Raw genomic sequence first — 25782 nt, forward strand, 5'->3', positions numbered from 1 at the left:
GGGATATTTATTGTGCATTGCCCCCTGTAGCTTTTGAGATTTCGAGGTGAGCAAAATTGTCAAGGCGATTACAGGTGGATTTTATTGTAAGATGATTTTTTAGCCAGAGTGGTTAAACTTACAGGTTATAGCTGTATCAATACTTGCTACCTAGCTAACCGGCAGGCAAACTCCTAGACCAGTGATGAGTTGAGAAATCTGCAAATTAATAACATACGCATTGTAGTTCTATTCATAACCTACTACAAGTGAGCCACTGTGCCTAATTATGCTTTTTTTGTGCTTTTTGGTCTGATATGTTGCATAGGCCTAAGCAAGCTGTCGGCCTTGCTAGTTGTGATGTTTGTTTTGGTGAGTGTTCGTTAACGTTTCGACCAGCCTGCAGCCGAGCGTTGTCCGTGCTGAGCCTAGTTCATGGTTCTGATGTCTACCTTAACCTACTTTCCTAGTTGCCTAAGTCGTACAACCCAACACATTGCCTACTGTAAAATATCTAGCCCTAATTGTACATTTAATTCAAATGTTCTCTTTGAATCTTGAACAATGCTACCAACGGCTGTGTAAATATGGTCAATAAACAGCACAAATGGCAGACCAATATCTGCATGTATAGAATGCAGTGCATTCTTCCCCTGCATTTTGGCTGTACTTATCTGTGTAAAAAATGCAGAATCCTGCATTAATGCGACCTCTGAGTCTGATATTAACCTCTTGACCACAAGCACATAACTGGGCATGTGCATGAAATTAAACGGAAAAGATTTAGTCTTGAGTTTGAAAAATCACTATGCAATGCAGGCCTGTAAACAGTGTGGCGCACACTGTGCCTTGAATAAAAAGTTGTCCCCTCAAAATCTCTATCTGCCCTCTCAATCACAGTGGTCTAGATCTGTCTAGCCTTGACTGTTCAAAGGTTGTTAATGACCTTAATGATCAGAAATGCCTGCACTTGTAAAGTATAACGTAGTACAAAGACTTTGTGTGTTCATGGTTAAGTGTATACTTTACACACTATAGACCACCAAAGTGATGTCGTCATTTTGGTGGTTCCAGGTCGCTTCCACGGTTCCATTTTTTTCCCGCTTATGGTTTAAATGCATTGGATTTTGGTTGCTGTTTACCAATCGTTTTGTCTTTAAACTGTGAAACCGTGATATTGGAAATGCTGCTGAGTGAATTCATTATGTGTCATCAACACAATCTAATTAAATAAATATATTCAGTTAAAATGTCACATACTACTTTAAGTAAAGATATCCATATTAAATCCAAAGATATTAAGCAAATGAGTCAGTGCTGCCATCAGACAGAAATACTTTTATACCCCTATTCATTTTCCTGTTACTGACTAGGCAATGGAACCGGAATTCCTTATTTGGATGCAAAATTTATGTCACACTTCGGTGGTCTATAAAATGTCATTTCTGATCCCCTTCTGTGAACCCTTCTGTCTGCATTGCTTTCTTCCAGTTACATCATTTGGAAAGAATGCTGAAATTAACTTCTGTCACTGCCCTGATATAGGCTACTGTGTGCTGCATAGCAAATACTGTCCCAGTTTAGAACTTGGAGCACTTGTCTAACAACTGTAGTATACACCTTTGTGTCTTTGAAGACCAATTAAAGATAATTAAAAGATTGAAACTTAATCAAGCATAACTTTTCATCAACTGGTCATTTTTCTCTGGAGTTGAAGTTCCTCTTATTCTTAGACACTGTTCTGTTTATATCTAGTGAATCCAATGTTAAATTGTAGAATGCTCACATGTAGAACACATGATCCTTTGGCTCAATGCAAAACACTATTATGATCAGTGGAGCTTTAACTGCAAAAAAAGGTTTGAATGCATCACTTTTTTATTGACCATAATACATCTGTGAAAATTGTTTTCTGACACTTTACAATAGATTCACATTGGACATGGAGTATCGGGCTTTTTAGTGTCAATGTGGTTACGCAAGACAAATCAGCCGGGAAAAAGGGAAATTCACCAACAATGAGGTTTATGCTGTGAAGTGAGGAATCCTTATTGCTAAACATGGCCTTTGAATAGGTGTGTGTTGTTTTTTGCGAGACAAATAATGGGCCAGAGTAACTCTGGGTCTGGAAATAATTCCTATATATTTTGTTTAAACTCATGTCTTAAAATTGGGACACGTGATATAGGCTACAGTAATTGGAAAACGCCGTAGAGTAATGGTTAACCGGGCTTGCAACCCAAATGTTTCAGGTCTGATTCCCAGGTAGGACACTGCCATTGTGCCCTTGAACAAGGTGCGTTAATTGCTTCCTTATCCAGTTATATAAATTCATACTGTATTAACAAGTTGGTAAGTCATGCTGGATAAGAGGGTCTGCTAAATGGCAGTAAAAAGGGCTTATGACCAGCCTACTGATGTTCAAATGCTTGTGCCCTTGAGAAAGGTTGCTCCTGAATGGGATGTATAAATACCAAGCTGTGTAATGTGTGATACCTAATATGGAGACTATGTATGTCACTCTGGATAAGCCAAGCAAATAAATACTGTTGTAAGACCACCTAACTGGCGCCTCTGAGAAAGCATGCTTAGTTGTGCTAATCTGGAGCTGTCACCTAGAGTGTAATGAAATTAAAATAACCTCTGCTCCTCTCATAAGTGCCTCATAACACAATCACATCTACATTTAATCTAAATAAAAACACCCATAAATCAGAGGGGAACCTGAGGGGGAGGCATGAGTGGTTTCCATTAGCCAGAATTGTTTTACATTGAAATTAGATTGAAGATGGACTGCAAGGTGCTCATTCCAAGAAACTGTCCAGCAATCACTGCTGACTCAATGCATTACATTTTGTATTATAAAGTGTGGCTATCCATCTGTTAACATTAATATTTTTGGTTTGAGTGTGCAATATAACATCTTGAACATCTGCCTTGAGTTTGTGTACTCTGCTTGTCTGCAGTATTTCATTTTGTATTCTTAGGCAATGAAAGAAGAATACTGTTCTTCAGACTCCTACTTTGAGACTTGTTTTCAATAGGGATGTCAGTTCATGCATCACCTATTTTTCAACCTTAAAATTTCATGATGAGAAATAAAACTGCATTGAAATCTTAAGAAAAACATTTCTTCAGCTGAAATTGCATCAGTTAATCACACCGGCAAAGTTTTGTTGAACAAGCACCTGTCATATCACTCTCCTGTACAGCAAGCACAAAGATATGTTCATAATATTTTCCTTGCATCAAACAATTTAGTAGCCGACAAAAAATAAATAAATAAAATTAAATCCCTAGCGGAGAGCTTTAAAGCAGTGGGTGTTCTCATGAGATAGCATTGTGGTTATTCATGTAGTGAAGAGCTTGTCTGTACTTTCAGCTGTTGTATCCATGGTTACCCAGCTGCTTGGTGAGCTGCAAACCCTGATGATCTGTGGACTTTGATTTCTTGTGAAGGCAGGCACGCATGGTTGGAATATTGACTGTAATAAATTTATATTTCTGTCGGTGCCGTTTCTGACCACTCCATGTACGTTTCATTTGAAACCCTGTGCATTCAATCTCAACCCTTATCTTAAAAATAAAGAAGCAATGAAAACAAATCCTACAATATTAGGACCTTGTAATTCTGTAGATTTTTTTTCGCTAATCAGTGGTGGAGAACCATGTCGTTTGATTGTAATGTATAAGAATGCATGAGCGTCATGGATTTTTGTATAGGCAGCTGCATGGAAAAGTCAACATTTACTGTAAGAGTATGTAAAATATAGCTGTGTGGGCAGAAACACATTGTTACTCAGACAGAATAAATAACCAAGTTAGCTGGCTAACACTAGCTGTGTCTGTACAGTGCGAGTAGCCAGCTAGCATCACAGCACACAGTGATTACTAGCAAGCTAGCTATTTAACATGGTTTTTGACATTGGAAATGGGATAGAAGACTGGACTGAACTGGGCATTATGAGCTGCAATGATTTTGTTTTACACTATAAGCACTGCTTGTCTGTAAATGATTGTACTCCGTGTTTTAATTCAGTGATTCACTGGAAATTGTGAAAGCTGCAATGCACTGCTAACATTTGACTACATTCATTTATGCAAACTCTTTACACTGCCCAGTAAAGTAAATAAATAATTTTACATGTTATGGAGTAATTACTGATGAGAAACTGAAACTTTTAACCTTCCTCATACACCATGATCTCTGCTTGAAAAAAAGTTTCTCACTGAGATTCCAGGGGCTGAGGCTTAACTAGAAAGCAACCATAGTAATTATTAACCAATCATTTTATTCAGTATTCCTTCACAAGTATATTGTTTGAAAGAATCTTAATCTTGTGTACTCAAACTTAATAATATGCATTTAATATTGTTGGAATTAGTATTTTTCCCCAACCTATAGCTTGCCTACATGCTATACAATAGGACCAATCTCAGCTTTCTCAATGGCAGCAGTCTGTTAATATAGAATATTGGGTACTTCACTCCCATGCATATTCTTTTCCTGTAGCTGAAGTGAGTGTGCTTGTTAAACTGCCAACTGCAAGTGAAATTTATGTAATGTTACACAACACCCTCAATCCTGCACAGAACGTATTATTGTCTCATTGTCTAGGGAAATACTGCCAATTGCGAATGTCTGCAACAATTAATTTTGAGGTTGAACCGATGAGGAACTACAAATGGTACACATGAGATGTGGGCACTTCAACACTGGCCTGCCCTTACTACGATTCCCATGACGTCGACAGCGCACACCGTCGGTTTACACAATTCGTTCAAGTTTTGTTTTTCCTAAAAATGTGGTTGGTCATATAAAAGACTGTTTTCTTAAACTAACTATCTGGTGTACCGCCATATTCCCGCAGTGTTGAATCTGAAAAAAAAACGGTACTTCAAAAGCTCCCAATAATACTAATATTAATACTAGTATGAATAATAATGTTAATAATAATAATAATAATAATGGAACAAACAATAAAGCAAAAATGAAGGAAGAGTGTGCCTATTTATGGTCCTCTCTTGAGACGTGTTACAGTAATTTGTTTTAGCTATATAGCCTAACTGTAGTCAGAATTAATGTTTAAAACTCACCTCAGTAAATTTATTAAAATTAGCCTATTAAAAATAATTTATTTTAATTCATCTTCCATTCCTTGTCAGTACTGTTCATGTTCATAGGACAGGTCAATCATGTTTCCATTAGTAGAGGAGTCAGTTTAAAAACTAGGCTAATAGTTAACTTGAGATCCTTCTATTTATGCTAATCTAGACCCTGCTAACAATTGCTAATTCAGATTGAACCAGTGATTAATCCTGTCTGGGCCATCCAGTCAAATTTATTTGAGCTGACTATTTCTAATGTATTATGTTTGGCTTTGAAGTTATCTGAGCTTTCTTTGGTGTTGTTGCACATATCTGATAATAGTTTTGGTGCAACCTGTTAAAAATAGTTGTAAGAGCTGTTCCTTGTATTGACTTGTTTTTAGGCTTTGAGTGCAAAACTCCATTGTCCTGTCTGAACTTTGGTGTTTAGGAATCAGCCCTTTATTGCCCGTCTAACAAACAGATTCAATGTAGGCTAACTGGAGGGATAAAACAGTTTGACAGAGCATGGCACTCATTTTCATTGAAAGAGGTCTTGCTTGAGGTAGTGTTGGTCTGGTAGGCGAATTTTCTATCTACTTTTGGGTCATTTTACAGACTCTTTATTTTCAACGTTTATCTCCCTTTCTGCTCATTGTAGGCCTATATTTGTCATTGATAATTAGAAATTGAAGTTTTGGTTGTCAGGTTATGTTTAGGCTGTAACAACTTGAAGTGCGTCATTGAACTGGGAGAAAGCAACAGCAAAATCTTGCACATTGCTCAGAACTGTATGATATCTGTATGAGTATATAATATTCGTGCTCTGCCTTTGAATTGTGGAAACCCACAGAATCCTCAGACCAGGCCATACCGTTGCCCTGTTTATTTTTAATGTAGCAGACATAATACCTACCTGTTTGCGTTATCATGCTTTTGCCGAACTCCAGACTGTTTGTAAGCAGAGCCAGAAGTCATTTGGAGGGTTCAGAGTTAGGTCAGTAAATAATACATGTAGATGTAAATCTATGAACAAATGTTGGTGTGATCACATGGCTCTTTTGTTATTCAGGTTGAACTTCACAACTGGCCAATTCATTTTGCAGTCGTACTTCTGAAAATTAAATCGGGTACTCAGAATACTGGAAGAAAAGTTAGGCTATTTATTTCCCTATAGTCCTCTGAACAACCAAACCATGCAACACACTGGTAATTGTTTGCAAATTTGAATATCTTTTTGGAATTAGAAAATGCCTACCAAAGTACAGGCTATAAGCTTCAGTTCCAGAATTGATTGTTCAGATTCAGAAAAGATGTATTATTTCATATATTTTGTTTCAAGCAATGTCTCCTTGTTTCTAGGCAGCAAGCTGAACATTCTATATAGGGAGAATACAATGAAATGGACAATAATGCATTCTCTGTGCTTCGTGGGGTGAAGATTTAGCAGCTGAATGACAGCTGTTGCTGCCATTTAGGATGTAGCCTACATTGCATCCATAGCATAATTCCCCTCTCTTTGGGCAATTTAATTAAATAGCATGTATCCACTGTGCCACAGAAATTGCAACAGCTCCTCCTTGTACTTGGATAAAGGGTTTTGATTGCATGTGGATGTCTTCATAAGAGAGGTGGAATTTTCTCAAGCCATACGCATCTTGTGAGTTTCCAGCACTTCTCCGTAAACAACATCGCTGTCACTGTTAGTTGAGCCATTCTGCCTCCATCCTCTTGGGGCTATTCCCTTTGAAATGTATTCACTATGATGTCGCTTTGGTTCTGGCATGGCTGTTTCCATTTGCTTGTTGTTTTTTATTTTTTTGCTTTCCCCCTCCCAATTTGGAATGCTCAATCGTATATCAACACTCATAACTGTGCCCGTGGCTATCGATTTGGGAGAGTGCAGACAAGGACATGCTCTTCTTCGAATTATGTGATGTGAAGTGCCACTTCTCACACTGCAGCTCACAAGTCAGGCTCACACAGAGATGAATCAGAGGAAGACACTTCATGTTCAGCTTAACAGGTGGACGTGTCGATGTAAGTGGGTTTTCCTAGAGAGCAATAAAATGTGGATCCCTACTGACTGAACCCTCCCTAACCCTAAAAGCTTTGAAAATTCATTGAGGAAAAATATCAGAAATAGCTTAAATTTGGTGAACTAGAAGTAATCAATATAAATGATAAACTTCAAGTAGCTCTCTACTCAAAATGATTATCAGTAATGACAAGATTCTGGCAGATTTTGCTACATCTAATTTAGTACTTCAGGCTCAAAATTAACTTTTTTCCTTATATTATTAAAAAAAAAACAATAAAACAAAAAAAAACAGAAACCACATGGGCCAGATAGTTGCAGTTTTGAGCCCTGTATTTTGAGTGCATGATAAGCTGTTCTTGGGTCAGTCGTATGCACTCTAGCTAAAAAGCACATCATCATCAAGTATCACTGTAGCCCTGGCAAACATGCCTCTATTCCACAGCACAGACAAGTAAACATGGTTATTAGTTTGACCTTTTTAAGCCTGTATGAAATACTTCAAATTTCACAATTTACATGATACTAATTTAATGTACAAAAGTCCTGCCCGTGGTCCATGTCTTGCGTGAAATAAAACTTTCCACAAAGTGTATTGCCCTGATTTTGTATTGGTGGCACCTTACTGTGTTGACACACCTTTTTGCGTGTTGAAAATTTGAACAATCTTGTTTACGCATATGCACAGTGCTGTCCATGAAAAATGGATGGGGCAACAGCTTGGGGCATACTTTGAGAACTAACAGACCTTTTGAACCAGCAGCTTCAGGAGAGGAGCTGACAATTGCAGAATATCATGACTGACCCGCTGCAACACAGGACCATCTTTAAAAAATATGTTTTTTAATAGAAAATTTTGCAAAGCGTTTATAGCTGTAATGGTAGTGCCACATCTTATTTTTTTGCTTCAGTGCCATCATTTGGAGTGCAGAAAGACATTTCTCAATTATGTTTGTCAGCAATGTTTGGCAAGCGTAACATTGACTTGTTCCTCGTGCGGTTTGCCTCTGCTAGATTAAAGATCACTGAGGGAACTGATTATCAGCGTAATGAATCAGGAATCCTGTGAAGCCTCAGTGCCATGTAATTAGGGTTCCAGTCCAGGGCTTGACAGTAAGGAGTGCCTGCTGGCCCAGGGCCACTATGAGATTAATTCGGGCCGGTTGATTGATCAGTCACTTGCCTAGACATGCCCCAAAATAAGTCTTATCTGGATGGAAGAGAAAGATGTTTTTCACCGTCTTGGCAACAATGCTACATCTTGATCATTTCTGTATCGATACTTGCTTATCAATATAAATGTTACAGCTTGATCACTCATTAATATTTTTGCCAATGCTTTCTTTAAAGTAACTACGGCTGTCCTTACTCTACTGAAACATACTCATCCATAACTAACATTATAGCTTTATCATTCATTCATTTTTTTATTTATGCTAGCTTACCAATTATTAACCTAAGCCGTACAGCTTCATCATTCATTATTTGTACCAACCGACACCAATCAGTTTGACATGTGCACTCATAAGATGAAACAGCTATTGAAGTAACATAACGATAGCTATAGCCAACTCATCTTCATGCATTATGTCTTAAATGCTACAGTATGACTTAGCCACCAGAAAACATGTGCACTTGCAGCAAGTTAGCTGGCTGTGGCATAGCCTACTATTCTAGCTGCTGGGGATTCACAATCGAGAAGGCGGTTCATGCCTAATTTTCACTGTGAATATAAAAAACACCAATTTGTTAAACTAAAATTCTTTATACCACACTGTAGATAAGATCTTGGCAAAGATGTACATGTAAACTAAGGCTGTCAAAAGTGCCACGAAATTGAGTTTGAATATTAGCTTTTGTAATTAGTTAGCGTTCGAATATATTCGAATATCATTTGCCTATAATTCACAAAAATAAACTGCTTATTGTCAGGCGCAATATGCACGTGATGCTCCCTCTAAACTTGCCTGCGCATTATTTTCCACAAGCGGGCAGTAGAATAGAGGACATTGGTGAACTTTCATACTAGATTACTACATCTGGGGCCTCATTTATAAAACGTATTTTAGATCAACTGTGTGGCACGTACATAGAAAATCACGTCAAAGTAGTGATTTATAAAATTTCAACATGACTCGATTTGACCGTGGAAACGGGTGTGGCTCTACGTCAGGTCTTCACTTGATGTATGCACGCAAGTACATTTTATAAATGAGCCCCCTGCAGTTTCTATAGCCTAATGCCCAAATTAATAAAGTACTTTCTAGTGGATGTAATTTTCCACAACTCGGCATTTATATTCACAATAATAGGGAAATGATTGTTTATAGGAAATCCAGTTTATTTCTTAACACAAAAACTATTCAAACGGCTAACACCTGTAGCCTAAAACAACATGTTTAACTTCTTTCATCATCCAATTTTATCAAAATCTTCAGAACAGGAAGGAAACAGCCTGCCATGGGAACATTATTTTGCCTAAATTGTTAGCTGACCAGTAACGTTAGCACAGGATTCGCCGGATGAAATTAAAGCCTGTACATTTATGTTAGCAGGAATAAGTAAACCATTGTTTGTTGGTCAATTTATAATACAGTATGTTCCTTCGGGCGTGTTCTTTTTTTTTTGTCTTTTGATTGTTCCCCAAAGTTGCAGATAGGGGTTTGTTTGGCTTTTTTGGATGGTGTTTGTGGTTTCTTGTGAAGATCAGACTTTGCATGCAATTGAGGGAAAGGGTGCTCTATTAGCTAGTCCTGTTGTTATGGTTTGTAGTATAGTTATCTTACATGGGAACATTCCTTCACCTTCCCCAGTTTGGCTGGGCATAGTTAAGTCATAGGTACAGTCAGCCATCTTCTATTCAGTCAGGGTGGCCTGGCTCTCTAGAGGACAGAACACTGGCATCCTGAGATTGTTCAACTCAGACATTCAGTGCTCCAGCAACCAAACTATGAGTGCAAACAACAAACTCTGTGTCCTAGCTTTATTTGTAGATGGTACATGATAACCAAGCCACATACAGAGGTACTAAGTACCATTGTTACATAGGTTGCAGGGCTGGGCCATATATCGCAGCGATAATTATCGCGTGCAATAGTGGTTGTCGCCACCGTGTGGTGTACCGCCTTTATTTTTGTCTTTTTCTCTTATATTAATTATACCTGTCACGATAGGCCGCGTGAAACGCTTTCCGGAAAAAAAACGTCACCTATTGCGTGGCGACTGGTGAGCTGAAAATTGGTGGGGCACAAGACTTTCCTTTAAACTAATCATTGATCTCAAACTGTTAAATTTTCAGTGATTAACAAGCATGCAAACGATCTGACTAATCAATTGGAAAGTGACACACAGCTTCTTCTCATTGTGTTAGGGAGATTAAATGATAAATGCGATTTAGAAAAATGTGTTTTAATCACTATGCAGTGGCGGAAACTTCCCCTGATTTTCCTTGAGTATCAATACAATTAATCCACAAAATAGGCTACTCAATACTATTATATATGGCCTGCTGGCCCCAAATAGACAGTTTTAGCGAGTAACCTAGGCCTTATAACCTACATTTATTTTCATTTGCAGTACGACATTGTGCACATTTTTAATCAGCATTATTTGCGGATACATGCACTTCTTTCTCCGCACTCGTATTCATGGCCAATATCTTCAATGCGTAGATTGTAAACAATCTTGAAGTGCAGGTTTTGTTTTTGCTGGTTATTCTGAAAGCTAACATGGTAGATTACAGACTGGTGTATCTTGTAAGTGTAGACCACTTGGTGATTAAATCTGATTTTTAACGGATAAATTGAATTTATGATTTAATCCCCATAACACGGTATGAAGACACTGTGTGTTAGGCTACTTGCCATTTTTTTTTTAGTCCGATCGTTGGCACGCTTGATAATAAAGGAAAATTAATGAAAACAGGTTGAGATCAATGATTAGTTTAAAGGGAAGTTTTGCGCCCCACCAATTTTCGGCTCGGCTTGCTGCTGATTGGCTGTCTTGGCTGTCAACACCCAATAGGTAACAGCGGTTACGTTTCTCTGGAAGCATTTTACACAGTCTCTTTAGTTGTTTAGTGACACTTCAGCTATAATTAAAAAGAAGAAGACAAAAGAAAGGTGATATGCCATACGGTGGCAACGATCACTGCGATATATCGCTAGGTTGTCCATTTAACAATTACCCCCTCCCGGCGGTCTAATCTGCACCTATATCCTCAAGCATGACAGACTGAACAATAATGTATATATTAAATTTCTTTCACCTACAAAATGTGAATTCCATCATAGTAAAATTAAGCTAACAATTGCCTAAAGGTATATCAATACAGCAGTGAAAAACGGTGCTCACTGAATAGTGAAATGAACTAGTGGAATTCTGGTGTAATTATACTGCCTCATTATACTCTCCATATCTGACTAAATATGGAATAAATATACAAACTTACCATTGGGTTTGCATTGTAAAGATGTCCCTTTCAAGATTCAGTGGTCATTTGTCTTGAACAATCCATTTGAGAAATAACCACACAAATAGAAAGCGGGGTTACGCATTTACATAGACCACACTCAAAACCTCACTTGCTTTTTATGCCATGATTACTCCTTTCAGTTCATTCTGGTTTGATTGATAACACTTTCATCCAGTAGAGAATAGTATAAGCTTTCCAGTGGTGTATGGCACGTCTTATTTTAAATGTATAACAACGATTGAGAGCCAAACATAACTGCATGAACCCTACCGTCTGCATATTGCAGCAGAAAGTGAGATTCGTCAGGCCCAGAAACATTTTTCCAATCTTCAGTTGTCCAGTTTTGGTGATTACGTGCCGACTGTAGCCTCTTCTTTCTATTCTTAGCTGACTGGAGTGAGCCATCTTCTGCTGCTGTTGCCCATCTGCTTCAATGTTTGACACTGTGCGTTCAGAGGTGCCCTTCAACATGCCACTGTTCGAAACAATTGTGGCCTTTCTGTTACCTTGAATGAGTCTGCCCATTCTCTTCTAACATCTGTAATTAAGACGTTGTCACCCATAGAACTGCCATTCACTGGATGTTTTTTGTTTATCGCACCATTTGCTGTCAACTCTAGAGATTCATGACTGAAAATCCCAAGAGGGCAGCTGTTTCTGAGATACTGGAACCACAACACCAGGCACCAACGATCAGACCATGGTCAAAGTCGCTTAGATCACACATCTTGGCCATTCTGATGTTTAATTGAACAATAACTAAACCTGTTCACCATGTCTGCATGCCTTACATAGTTGCAGCCACATGATTCACTGTTCAGAGGAGTAGGCTATTTGCATTAACATGCCGGTGTTCCTAATAAAGTGGCCACTGAGTGAGTATATAGGAGTGTAGCTGTGAGGGTATACACATCACTAAAAGGAAAGCACTGTTACTGTGTGTTGTGAAACCATGGTGTTTTGAATGCAGAGCTGTTAGATTTCCAGATTGGCCTTTGCAGACTGACAGGCTGAACATCTGAATCAAAATATCACTGGCTGAAAGAACAAAAACACTGAAGGAAGAAGGCAGGCAGAAATTAATTTATAAATCAAGTACATTACTTCCTCTTACTGAAATGACCGTATTTGTGTTTTATCATTGACATTCATAATTACACTACAGATTTAACTTGAGTTAAAAATTAGCGCAGTTCTTCAGTTAGGTTCCCACAACTTTTTTCTGAGGAGGTGAGTGCCTTGGGAAGGGTGTGTGTGTGTGTGTTGGGGGGGGGATGTGTCTAGTTGATCTTTGCTTGGCAAGGCTATTAAAATTCTCCTACCCTGCTCTGGGTGATCTCTAAGAGTCAAAGTACTTTACATAAATGGAAAAGTAAAAAATTCAAATTTTCATGTATAAGAAAAATAAAGGACAAAATTATGTATAGAAATTATTAAATGCAGAATCTGAATATCGACCTTCGAGTGTACGTCATTGTTGCAAGCACAGACTATGAACTGCTGTTGCTGTATACCACCACAAATCCTTTTTTACAAATAAAATTCACCTAAGAGGTGATTTTACTCTGTGCAGAAGCATCAATCAATCATGTGTATAGGTATGGCTGGATACTGTGAGCTTTGGGCTGATACCTTCTAGGAGTGTCATTGTTTTGTTTAAGTACTGTGCCAAGTGACAATATTTCATAGGAGGTTGAAGTCAGCCTCTTGAGATGGTACGTTTAGTCTTTCATCCAGTCAGAGATGCAATGGTGTGGTAAATAATGGCCTGTTTAAAAACTCCTCATCTTCATATTGACTGTAGTCAACACTGTTCCTACGTGGTCCCCCTTAAAGGCTGAAACCAGTGACTCATAAGTCTCTGAAGTTAACCTCTTATGTTGGTCCCCACTGAAAGACTCAGGCCAGGATTCAAACTCAGGCCCTTCTTGCTGTGAGGCGACAGTGCTACCCGCAATGTTGAAATAATGTTTTTTTATTTATTTATTTTTTAAACTATGTTTTAAAACAATGTTGACACGCAAACTAATGGCTCATTTTGAATGGTTAATTTTGGTGAATGTAGGAAACGGATTCTTTTTGGTGAACAATCCATTTAGATAGGCTCCCCCCCCCCGAACATTAGCCAAAGTTATGCAACCAGACGGACATTGGCGCTGTGAGCTCTGGAAAAAAAGTAATTTAGTCGCTATTACACATTCATAGAATTATCCATTTCAACTCTCTTCCTTTCTTCCTCTAAGATGATGATCGTGGCGCTACAGTTAATACCTTTCCCTACACATACACAAATGGAGCTTGTGTGAGTGAAACCAAGTTTTAGAATGTAGGGGAAGGAGAGACAAATATCTCTGGTTTTCTTAATAATGGGCATTAAAGTGGAAAAGACTACTGGACTTAATAATTAATAAAAAAAAGTCACATTAGGGTGTCATAGTTGTAGGAAGTGATTGAGTCCTATTTAATTAAACTGTGGGTAATTAGTCATTAATATATCACATTAAACAATAAACATGGACCTATATATTACGCCAAATAAAACGATTGCTAGTTCTTTGAGTAGGAGGTGTTTACGCATACAATGACACAATTTATTAAAATATAAATGATAAAAAGCCATTACCATCTAATTGTTTGGGTCACAAAGATAATTTCATTAGCTTTTCATAAGTGTGGTTAAAATGTTAAGAATCAGTGCCTGACATAGTATTTTTCTCATTATTAGAGTGGGCTAATAACAGATAGTTATTCCTGTGTCTGTGTCCTTGTCTGTGGGATATGATGGGTCATACTCAGTCCATTATTACAGACTTTTACTTTTTAAATCCCATTTCTACATTTTAAAAGATTTTTACTTTTCGATGTTATCAAGTCACCAACTCTGTCTTTCTTCCCTGCAGTTTGATTTCTTCATTTTGTCATGTGAGAAAGATGATGAAAACAAAATATTTAAAGAATTTTTTGTGTTTGGAGAAACTTAGAGCTCACAGCTGACAGGGGGCCTGGTGCTCATGTGTGATATTTGGAGGCTGGTTAACTGAGAGAAAGCCTATCTGTTTGGCTTGGGACCAAAAAATGTGCCCAGAAGCATTTGGCCAATTGGAGAGGAGCAGCTTCTGTCGGGTGTTCTCAATACCAGCTGAGATAAGCATTCTCTTGGGATTTCCCTTGACCTACAGCTGCACTCAGTGATCAACCCATAGACCTAGAACACTGCATGGACTGCAAGATGAAAGCATCCATCCCACATTGACCCTCTGGTTGTATTCTCTATTCAGTATGAGTTGCTTAGATTCCTTCGAAGATGATTCTCACACTGCTACCCCCATGAAGACTGGAAGCAGCTCAATTATTTATTCAGTACTCTTGTATTTTCTTTGGTGATGATTCAGTTGCCATTCAATGGATAGGGAGCATTGTGAGGAATTAGATACTTGGATAACAATAAGCATGATTCTGGTCCTTACCTGACCCATCTCATTCTTTAAATTAAGTTTTATTTGTCTTTGAATTTCAAAGTGCCAACTCACTGTTATAATGTATTACTTTATCCACTCTAGGTGTTTCAGCTTGAACTGGGATAGGGCTAGGGTTGTTCTATTTGGTATTATCCTTTTTTCTGTGGGACAGATTTAGTCATCCAATATCTTATTAGAAATTTGGTTTCATCCTTCATTTGAACATATTACTCAAATTTCAGTATCGAACACAGCATGCCGAAATATGTCATCGACACCCTGTTCATGTTTAATAACAATTATGATAAATGACCCTTCTATGTCGTACTCTGAACAAACTGCGGTAAGGAAGTGTGGCAACGACAGGGTGACAGCTAATGTGTAACATAATGAGGTGCTGATGTCCGGTACAAAAGATCAGTGTCATAGTTCTGTGTACTCCTTGTGCTCCTCTGAAGGCTTGGTTGTTTTAATCTGCATACAGATAATTTGTCCCCTGCAGCCTGCTTCCCAGCCATTGCTGGGAAATTACAGTTGACCATAATAAACTTCAGTAATTGCACATGTCCTTCTCTTGCTTAGTCTTCTCTCCCTCCGTCATCTTTTTCTCATTCTTTTTGCTGCCTCCTCCTTCTTTGCCTCCCCCTTCTTCTTTTCATTTTTCTTATTATTCCATTTCATCCACTACATTACACAGGCATTTAGCAGATGCTCTTATCCGGAGTGACTTACACAACATTTTACATTGTATCCATTTATACAGCTGGATATATACTGAAGCAATGCAGGTTAAGTATTGTATCGTGCTCAAGGGTACAAAGGCAATGTCCTACCCGGGAATTGAACCTGTGACCTTTAGGTTACAAGACCGGTCCCTTACCCATTATACTACAAAGCCAGAAATAAAGAAATAATATATATGCAAAAAATGCAATATATATTATCTTTATCGAAATTACAAATAATATAAACAATATACAGATACAAAAGTATTGGGACAATTTTTGTTGTTTTTGTTCTGTACTCCAGCTCACTGTAGTTGAAATAAAACAATGAATATGAGGTTAAAGTGTAGACTGTCAGCTGTATTTAAGAGTATTTACATTCATTGGAGAAATGTATATATGAAAAATGAAGTCCTCATATTTAGTACTTGGCTGCAAAATTCCTCTTTGACTTAATTTAAAACGGGTCAGTTAGACCCAAACCAAACACAAGGGTTAAAACAGACATACCAAAGCTCTGTTTTGTAAACTAAAAGGTTCTTTTTCATAGAGTTTAAATTAGCCTACTAAAAATTGTCTCCAAACCTTAAATGGTGTCAATTCAGTTAAAATTGGAGAACTCTATGTCTCGGATTAAACGCAGATGGGCCTGTGTTTCATTTTGAGAAATTTCAATGGTTTAGTTTCTCCCAATGCTCTCTACCGCTTCAGGCTACTTGGTTTCTCTGTCTGCCTGATGTCTTCCAATGACCCAGTAATAAACTGCTTCTGAAAAAACACTTGCAATTGCTCCAGTTGTCATGTTTGTTTCTGTTGTGGAATACTCATTTCTGCTTTAATTGCGGTTTTCCTTTGCCCTCCTGTGAATAGATCACTTGCTTGTAGTTATTGTTTGTCACTTTGCATGCTGTTCTAGAAAAATGTGGCTGCTGGAAAGCATTTTATTTTTAGTGCAGCCAGCATTCAGTGTAGCCACCAATGCTGAAGAATGTGTCTTGCACCCCCTGCCAGTTTTGATTTTGCCGTTCATAGTACAGAATGTGTTTTCTACACTCCATCAGCATTTGATGTCAGCCTTCACAGGGACAACGGATATGGTAATTCAGGTTGCGAAGACTTCTGTGATTCCCTTGCTTTGATTTTTAAAAAGTTTATCACTGAAAAGCATGGCTCAAAATGGTAAAACACTAAAAAATAATTACGTATTATTTTAGTAGTATTCATTCAGACAGTGGTGAGCACAGGCTCGTTAGCAGACAACACATGCTCAGCTTTAATACGAGGGGAAATCAATCCACTGTACTGAAGGGAACGGAGTAAATTTTAATCTCATCAAAAAAACACAAATTAAACAAGCTCTGTTTCAAAGCAGTACTACCCAAAATTTCCTGTATAACTTAATGTAGCTTGGCCCTGCGTTTATCTTACTATCTGAAGAGAATGTGGTCCTTCAAACTTTAGGGGCTTTTTTCCAGCCGGTGCATAGCATGTTGAGAGCTGATGCATTGGCAAAGTGGTATTTCCGTCATGGATTTTGACACAACTGAGCCCTGCGGTAATTTCCTGATTTGTCATGCGAGTTGCTGCTTGGTGGTGTCAGTCAAGATTGAGAAGCGGACTGCAATTTTGATGCAGCTCATAACAATTTTTCGGTCCCTCTGGTGTGCAATTTGAGCCCTTGCCACCCGCCTTCTCAGACCAGGTCCATGGAGGAAATCACAGCCCAGCATCGGGTGGATTGCTAATTACAGCGCTGAATATGACATTAATTGAGTTTGACAATTAATGCAATATTTTGTAACAATCTCTTTTTGACATAATAAATGTAATTTATTAATTAAATATAATTTACATTTATTAATGTAATAACTCTCAAGCGGTAACTTGGCAGACTGGCATACCTGCCATCCTGATTCAGCTCTAGTATAATTTCTGAAAGTCCAAAAGGAAATACAAATTTTCCTTTCAGAGAAAACCATACTCTGCCAGATTTGAAGTAGCACAATATTGTGTTGTTGACCTAATCCTAGCACTATGTACACATGTCACCTTTCTTTAGGGGACTGGATTCATCCCTCCATTTATTCCTTTGTCCCAGGCACAAACCTCGTGCTTGCTGTCATCACATAAATGGGGTTATATTCTACTGCAATTTGGGGGTTTAAACGAGACATCCCAAGTCTCTCCCTCAGTATATAACTTTGGACTGCTGTTTATTTACTCCTACGCTTCGGCACCAGAGCGTCTGTCTGCGACTGTCCTTTAATTATAACACTGACAGCATTGGCAATGATTGTTGGTTCTCTATTACGTGGGCTGCCTATATATTAGTAACTGTCACCATATTTCCTCCCTATAGTTGATAATTTGTCATTTTTGTTTATTTATTCACAGACTGTCGACATTCTCAACGTATGTCTTCCTCTTTAATTTACATGAAGATAAAGGCAATTGTGGCTTAAGGCTCCTATTATGTAACTCAGCATGATTCTCCTGTGATATTGTATTGTTATTCCACATGTATTTCAGTACTCCACCACAAAAAGGGTCAGGTTCTGTATTTCAAGCCATGAGTCAAATAGTCATTCAATTAATTGTGGCACTCATCTCAGTTAATCATTCAATTAGCACTTAATTTGGCACGAGGAATGAGAAGAACATATTTATCTTTGTTGACACTTATGTACATGAGAATCAGTGTAGTATATTATTGAATTCAGCAATGAATTAAAATGTCCACCAAAAACTAAAATAGTTTTTCTTTGAGGAGGTAGGAAATGTTGATTTCTAATGAGTGGCCTGCTCTACCGTGGTAAAATTATGAAGCTAAAAAATTGAGCAAGCTGTTTGCAGTAGGGGCACGCAAATCAAAACTAGGGCAGCTGAGTAATGGAGTTCATCATTGTTTGGTAGTCCCTCAGCCTTTGGCGCATCACAGCTTGGTCAGCCAGGAATGATGGTGAAAACGATAGCATCAGATCTATTTTTCCACCCCTGCCGTCATTTAGCCTAAATCATGCTGCTTATCACTGTTCTCTTTCATGATTTACCTTCACATTTTATGATTTTCTCTAGATAATCACAAGCTGCTTTGTCCTTGCATTTATTGTTTATTTCGTTTTAATATTTTATTTTTATTTAAAGCCCATTTTACTGCCACTGACCTTCTTGAAGGCATTTTCTCCATTGTAGGCTAGCCCGTGCAACAAAGCTCTTTGATTGTTGTAATCTTTTTTGCATGGCCTGAAGATTTGTTAGAAGATACTTTGTTAGTTAATTAATGTTTTGTTAGTGCAGAATTAAGTGAATCCTTGCAATGTAACAGCAAGATATTGTTTTACTGTTGTCTGTTTTGATGTTGTTTGTGTGTGTTGATGTTTCATTTCCTCCACACCTGCTTCACAGGATCATTTTATTGTTTTGCACTGATGAACACCACTTAATTAGGCCCTGATTTGATAATTAGTCATGTTTCTGTGACTGCCAAATCATTGTTGAACTCAGAGTGCCTACAGGGACACTTGCAGGATAAAATTCAGGTCGGCAGCCCAGATACATGATTATTTCTTGCAGTCAGCGGTAGAATTCAGGAGGACACTTCGATTTGCATTTGCTGTTTCATTGCAGAAAATGTTCTGCATGCCTGCTGTCTGATTCAGATTTAGACCATAGACTTGAACTTATGATTAAAATCTAAAATGCTGCTGCATATAAGGGTCTTTGTTTCCTTAAAACCTTGTTGAGTGCGCTGGATGGATTGAGGGACCAAAATCAGTTCAACTCCATGAAAAAGACAACCTGGTTGCCATAGAAACAGGGATACATTGGAGATGTAAAATCCTTTTTAAAGCTACCTTGAACGAAAACAAAAACAGAACATCAAGGGCTCTTTTGTCATTCGCAAGCGCATTTCTCATGCCTAAAGTCTTTTCCACATAGAAAAAAGGGTTTCAGAGTTCTGTCTAAAGGAAAGATTATTTCCTTTCCAAGAAGCTGTGTCTATTCCCACATAGCAATGATACAGGAGTAAGCCCAAAAAATTTATTGTTTCATGCATTAATCACTCCTTTGTCAACATGTTGCACTGGAAACACCAGTCTTTAAAAATATTTAATGGTAAAACTGTTATACTGCATTCACCTGCTGAGCAGTAACAATGTTCCTTTGTCTGGATTCTTGGAAGCATATTAAAGGGGTTATACAATGTTTGGGATGAAAAGGATGGCTCTATTAGTCAGCATCTCCGGTGTATAAGCAAGTGAGGCACCCTCCATTTACGAGGGTTTAAAGGATTGAACTCTGCACACAAGAAACATAAATCCAAAGGCATAAATAATACTTTCTGATAAATAAACCCAGATAACCCTTTTTGAATTATTGTGTTAAATTTGACCCTTTATACTTTTTTTCAAAATAGAAGAAATACATGCACTAAGAGTCCGTCTGTTTCCCATGCATGGTTTTGGTGATGGTTAAAGTAGTGCACTGGCTGTGAGATGTGGTTTTTGTTGGGGTTGAACTTTTTTTGTTCAGGTACACAGCAGTGTATTCAGGTGTTCTGATCACAGCTTGAGATGTGATGGAATAAACCTGATCATCCACCTTCCCACACATAGTACAACTATACTTTAGTGTATAATGAAGACATCATGCTGGATGGGGAAAGAGCTCAAGTCAGATTCTGTACCACTGTTTTCAGGGTCCTGGCCCCTCATTTACATTTATAAATAATTGTTGTGATAAATAATTGTTGCTTGCACATTTTAAAAGAGTCTTAGAGTTCTGAAGCTAGCATTTCTTACTTTTTTTTTACTACTACTCTATCTGGGATGCCACATCTGTGGACAAAAATACCTGTTATGCATCTAATTAAACATTGATAATTGAAAAACCAGAGTAAACTGAGCCTGGGGAAAATATATTACTGTGGTGTGATATGAGGCAGGTATGCTTGGTGATAATGTATGGCAAAATCCATGCTCAAAATATCTCTCTGTTTTTCAGGATGACTGGACTGGCATTGATTCGTCAAAGAGGAACCAGTTACACAGCAGTTCAGATGACAAAGCCCACAGCCTGGAGACACTCCCCCCAGGTACAAATGGTTACACCAGTTGTCAGTGGCCACTTCAGTTTTTTTAGCTATGTGATAAACACCCCAGCCGCCACCCCAGACCCCAGTCAAATTAATTCATATCGAGAGCTGAGATGAGTGAGCAGTCAGAAATGCTCCATTCAGACTAGACCAAACTTTTGATCACACCCTTCATTTTCATGGGAAATTAATTAAAAAAATAAAATAAAAACCGCTATATTTGGTTGACCATGCAATAATCCCATGCGTGAGTGTATAGTCTTTTGTCCTCAGTTAAAACACTGAGGTCGAAGCCTGCATCCCTTGTGCACTAATTTGCAAGCTATCAACCAGGTGGCAACCAATTTATGGGCTACTTAAAAAAGTATGCCTCAGGTACACATACATTCTGACTTATATATACTCTTTGGTGCAGTGTATCATTGGTGGAATTGGACGGTATTTCTGAACTCAGAAATCTCCCATCTCTGGAGAGCTGTTCCACTTAATTTCTATAATAAACTTTCCTCACCCCTGCCCTATGGAAAGGGGAAAATCTGATTCTTTATTGCACAAGTTATGATTATTACCTCATCTGCAACTATATGCTTGACCATGAGTAGTATATTGTCCACGGGAGCCCTTTTTCAAGATTTTAATGTTCAACTGTGTCAGTGACACTAGTGAGGCATCAACAGTTTGAGCAATGTTAATGGATATGACATCCATTGAACAGGTTTTGCAAAGTCAACAAACATCTGTCTGCCTGCACTATAATATGATCACCTCCTCTTATAAAACTGTAATTAAAGACTTATTAGGACATTAACTCATATGAACCATAAGCCTGGTCTGGGCTGTAACATGTTACTTCATGGTTCGTTTGCCTCTGCCACTCTGCAGCCTTCATTGCCTTCTCATTGCCTACCCAGTAGAAAAGTTGGGCACCTCAGTGGCTTTAACGTGCTGGAGTATGTCTGCTCCACTCTTATAGAGCTAGAGGCTCGGGCTGAACAAATGACCTTTGTTTGACCCCTTAAAGGATTTTCCCTGCATAGTCCTATTGCTTTGAATCGAAACTGAAATAATGTAAAGCTGTTAAATGTTAAATTGTATGCATTCAAACAGCCGGACATAATTCACAACCTAGTCAATAGTAGGATAAAAAGTGTGCACGTGCTATAGCCCTCCAGTGCTTTTTGCTTCTGATGGCTCATGAAAATTTTAGTGAATGTACTGAATGTGCTACTATGCTAGCCACTACTACAATACCAATCTAGAAAGTGTTAACTCCTCAATAAACAAAAATAACAGATTAAGGTGTTTCTTGGAAATGCCAAAGGGCGAAAGGTGCCTTCTCATTAGTCAAGCTTTGTGAAACTCTGCTTCAACCAGTGGACGTTATATCAGTTAAGGGGCAGAAAAGGGTAATTCTGGTAAATGGTAATTGTCCAATCTGTAATAGTAATGATACTAGTAGCTTAGGTCTATAAAAAAATTTCTCTCAAGATGTGTGTTTGAAACCTTTGTGTTCCTTTTTTGGTGAGTGCAGTGCTTCCCATTGGAAACATATATTTTAATACTTGCAACCCAATTAAGCAATTCAAATTAATTAGTACTGAGCATGTATTTTTGTACTCACTGTCAGACAAGCGAGGATTAATTAAAAATATATTTATTTTCTGAATCACAACCAAAGAACCACCACCAAAATACAAAGAGAAAAAGTCTGCTTCTCCAAGATCAAATGTCAAACATGAATATGTAAGGATGTAATTCAGTTCAGCTCTTGAATACCTTGAATTAAAAGAATGGAAGTTTATCTCTGCATCTACAATGGGGTGATATTTGTAGACAGATAATTGTCAAGGCCAGCCAGTTGTAACTTCCACCAAAATATTTTCCATATAACAAAACCAAATCGTATCATGTTGGTTTCCTCTTAAAACTGGAATTGGTTCAAAAAAATGGAGATTTACATTACATTACATTACAGGCATTTGGCAGATGCTCTTATCCAGAGCGACGTACAACAAAGTGTATAACCATAACCAGGAACAAGTATGACGAAAACCCTAGAGAGAAGTACCGGTCCAAGTGCAGGGAACAACCGCATAATTCAACTTGGACCCTGAAGGTTAAACTGATTAACACTAACACAACGAGAACGGCAACAACGCAGTGGAAAAAATACAAGCAGTAGTTAAGACAGTTAACGCACCTAAGTCACCTACGAAACAGCTGCCTAGTTACAACCCTAAGCTTACAGTCATTTACAGGGAGGTAGGGAGGGATGGGGAGAGGTGCAGCCTGAAGAGGTGAGTCTTCAGTCGTCGTTTGAAATGGGTCAGTGTCTCAGCTGTTCTGACCTCTAGGGGAGGTCATTCCACCATCGTGGGGCCAGAACAGACAGGAGACGTGTTCTGGAAGTGCAGGTGCGAAGAGGGGGAGGTGTCAGGCATCCTGAGGTAGCAGAACGGAGGGATCTGGCTGGCATGTAGGGTTTGAATATCTTGTGGAGGTATGCTGGGGCTGATCCCTTGACTGCCTGGTATGCTAGGACCAATGTTTTAAATTTGATGCGAGCTATAACAGGCAGCCAGTGGAGGGTAGTGAGCAGGGGAGTGACGTGGGAGTGTCTGGGGAGGTTGCAGACCAGACGAGCCGCAGCATTCTGAATGAGTTGCAGGGGTCTGATGGCAGATGCCGGTAGTCCAGCCAGAAGAGAGTTGCAGTAGTCCAGGCGGGATAGAACCATTGCTTGGACCAGGAGCTGGGTTGAGTAGTTGGTGAGAAAGGGGCGGATTCTCCGGATGTTATACAGGAAAAATATGCATGCCCGGCTTACTGCTGCGATGTTCTTGGAGAGGGACAGCCTGTTGTCCATCACCACTCCGAGATTCTTGGCACAGGGTGATGATGTCACTAAGGTGTCCCCTAGGGAAATGGAAAAGTCGAGGAGGGGAGAGGATAGAGCAGGAATAAAGATTAACTCCGTCTTTCCCGGGTTGAGCTTCAGGTGGTGATTGTCCATCCAGCTCTGGATGTCCCTCAGGCAAGCGGAGATGCGGGCAGGGACCTGTGTGTCCGATGGGGAGAAGGAGAGAAAGAGTTGCGTGTCGTCGGCATAGGAGTGATAGGACAAGCCGTGGGCAGATATTACAGGGCCAAGGGATCTGGTGTATACGGAGAAGAGAAGGGGACCGAGGACTGAGCCCTGGGGAACTGCGGTGGGGAGGGGACGGGGTGGTGATACCTTACCCGCCCAGGCAACCTGGAAGGAACGGTCAGAGAGGTAAGACTCAATCCAGTCAAGGACTGTGCCGCAGATCCCTGTTGCTGCCAGGGAGGACAGGAGGATAGAGTGCTCCACAGTGTCAAATGCAGCGGAGAGGTCTAGAAGAATCAGGACAGAGGAGAGGGAGGCTGCTCGTGCGGCATGGAGTGACTCACTGACCGAGAGGAGTGCAGTCTCGGTCGAGTGGCCAGGCCTGAAGCCAGACTGGTGGGGGTCAAGCAGGTTGTTCTGAGAGAAGAAAGCAGAGAGTTGGTTAGATGCAGCACGTTCAAGTGTTTTGGATAGGAAAGGGAGGAGAGATACCGGGCGGTAGTTCTGAATGACTGAAGGATCTAGTGTGGGTTTCTTCAGCAGCGGGGTGATGTGGGCCCTCTTGAAGGATGAGGGGAAACATCCAGAAGATAGGGAGGAGTTCACGAGGGAGGTGACAAAAGGGAGGATGTCTGGTGTGATTGCCTGGAGGAGAGATGAGGGGATAGGGTCAAGGGCGCAGGTGGTAGGGCGGTGGGTGAGCAGAATCTGGGAAACTTCAGAGTCTGAGAGGAGAGAAAATGTGGAGAAACAGGGGGCGGAGGGCGCAGAGGGCGCGGAGGGGGCAGTGGGGGCAGAGGGCGCAGAGGGGGCGGAGGGCGCGGAGGGGGCAAAGGAGCTGCGGATGTCTGCAATCTTTTCGTCAAAGAATGCTGCAAAGTCATCTGCAGTGAAGGAAGACTGGGGTGGAGGAGGTGGCACGCTGAGGAGAGAAGAGAAAATAGAGAAAAGTTGATGAGGGTTAGGAATGGAGTTATGAATTTTAGTTTGGTAGAATTTTGCCTTAGCGGCAGTGACAGCAGAAGAAAACTCTGTCAGGAGAGACTGATAGGCTGAGAGGTCAGATGGGTCCCTGGATTTGGCCCACTTCCTCTCAGCAGCGCGGAGGCTGGCCCTGGAGGTGCGTAGGATGTCAGACATCCATGGACTGGGAGGGGATGAACGTGCTGGCCTAGGGACAAAGGGGCATAGGGAGTCGAGTTCTGAGGAGAGAGATGAAGTTAGGGTGGAGGATGCAGAGTTAGTGGGGAGCTTGGAAAATTATTGAAGAGGGGGGAGGGAAGCAGTAACTCTGGGAGCAAGAGAAGAGGCTGATAGGGAGCGGAGGTTACGGCAGACAGTGACAGTGGGGGAGGAGGAGAGGGAGGATGTGGAGAGAGGGGGAGGGAGAAGGAGATGAAGTGATGGTCAGATGTATGCAGGGGGGTAACCGTAAGATTGGAGCTGGAGCAGGTCCTCAGGAAGATCAGGTCTAGGAGGTTGCCTGCCTTGTGGGTTGGGGGAGAGTGTTGTAGGGAGAGGTCGAAGGAGTGGGGTAGTGGTAGGAAGGCAGCAGACTGGGAGGCCTCTAGGTGGATGTTAAAATCTCCCAGGAGGATCAGCGGGGTGCCGTCCTCAGGGAAGGAGCTGAGCAGGGTGTCTAGCTCATCCAGGAAGCTTCCCAGGGGCCCCAGGGGACGATAAATAACAATAATATAGAGGTTAGCAGGGTAGGTGATAGAGACAGGATGGAATTCAAAAGTGGATATAGACAGGTCAGGGAGGGGGAGAACAGAGAATTTCCAGGTGGGGGATATCAGTAGACCAGTACCACCACCATGGCCAGATCGCTGGGGGG

At 39.9% G+C, this 25782-nt stretch overlaps 1 protein-coding gene across 1 annotated transcript in view; it reads left to right on the top strand.

Annotated features, from left to right (window-relative positions):
* LOC135247738 (polypeptide N-acetylgalactosaminyltransferase 2) overlaps positions 1-25782 on the top strand; it is a 109506-nt gene that overhangs the window by 38865 nt on the left and 44859 nt on the right. Inside the window, exon 2 of the mRNA XM_064321529.1 lies at positions 20767-20857. Coding sequence (XP_064177599.1) covers positions 20767-20857 — 91 coding nt within the window. The remainder of the gene's footprint in view (positions 1-20766; positions 20858-25782) is intronic.

This window comes from Anguilla rostrata, chromosome 2 (genome assembly GCF_018555375.3).
Source record: "Anguilla rostrata isolate EN2019 chromosome 2, ASM1855537v3, whole genome shotgun sequence".
In the NCBI taxonomy this organism is placed as follows: Eukaryota; Metazoa; Chordata; class Actinopteri; order Anguilliformes; family Anguillidae; genus Anguilla; species Anguilla rostrata.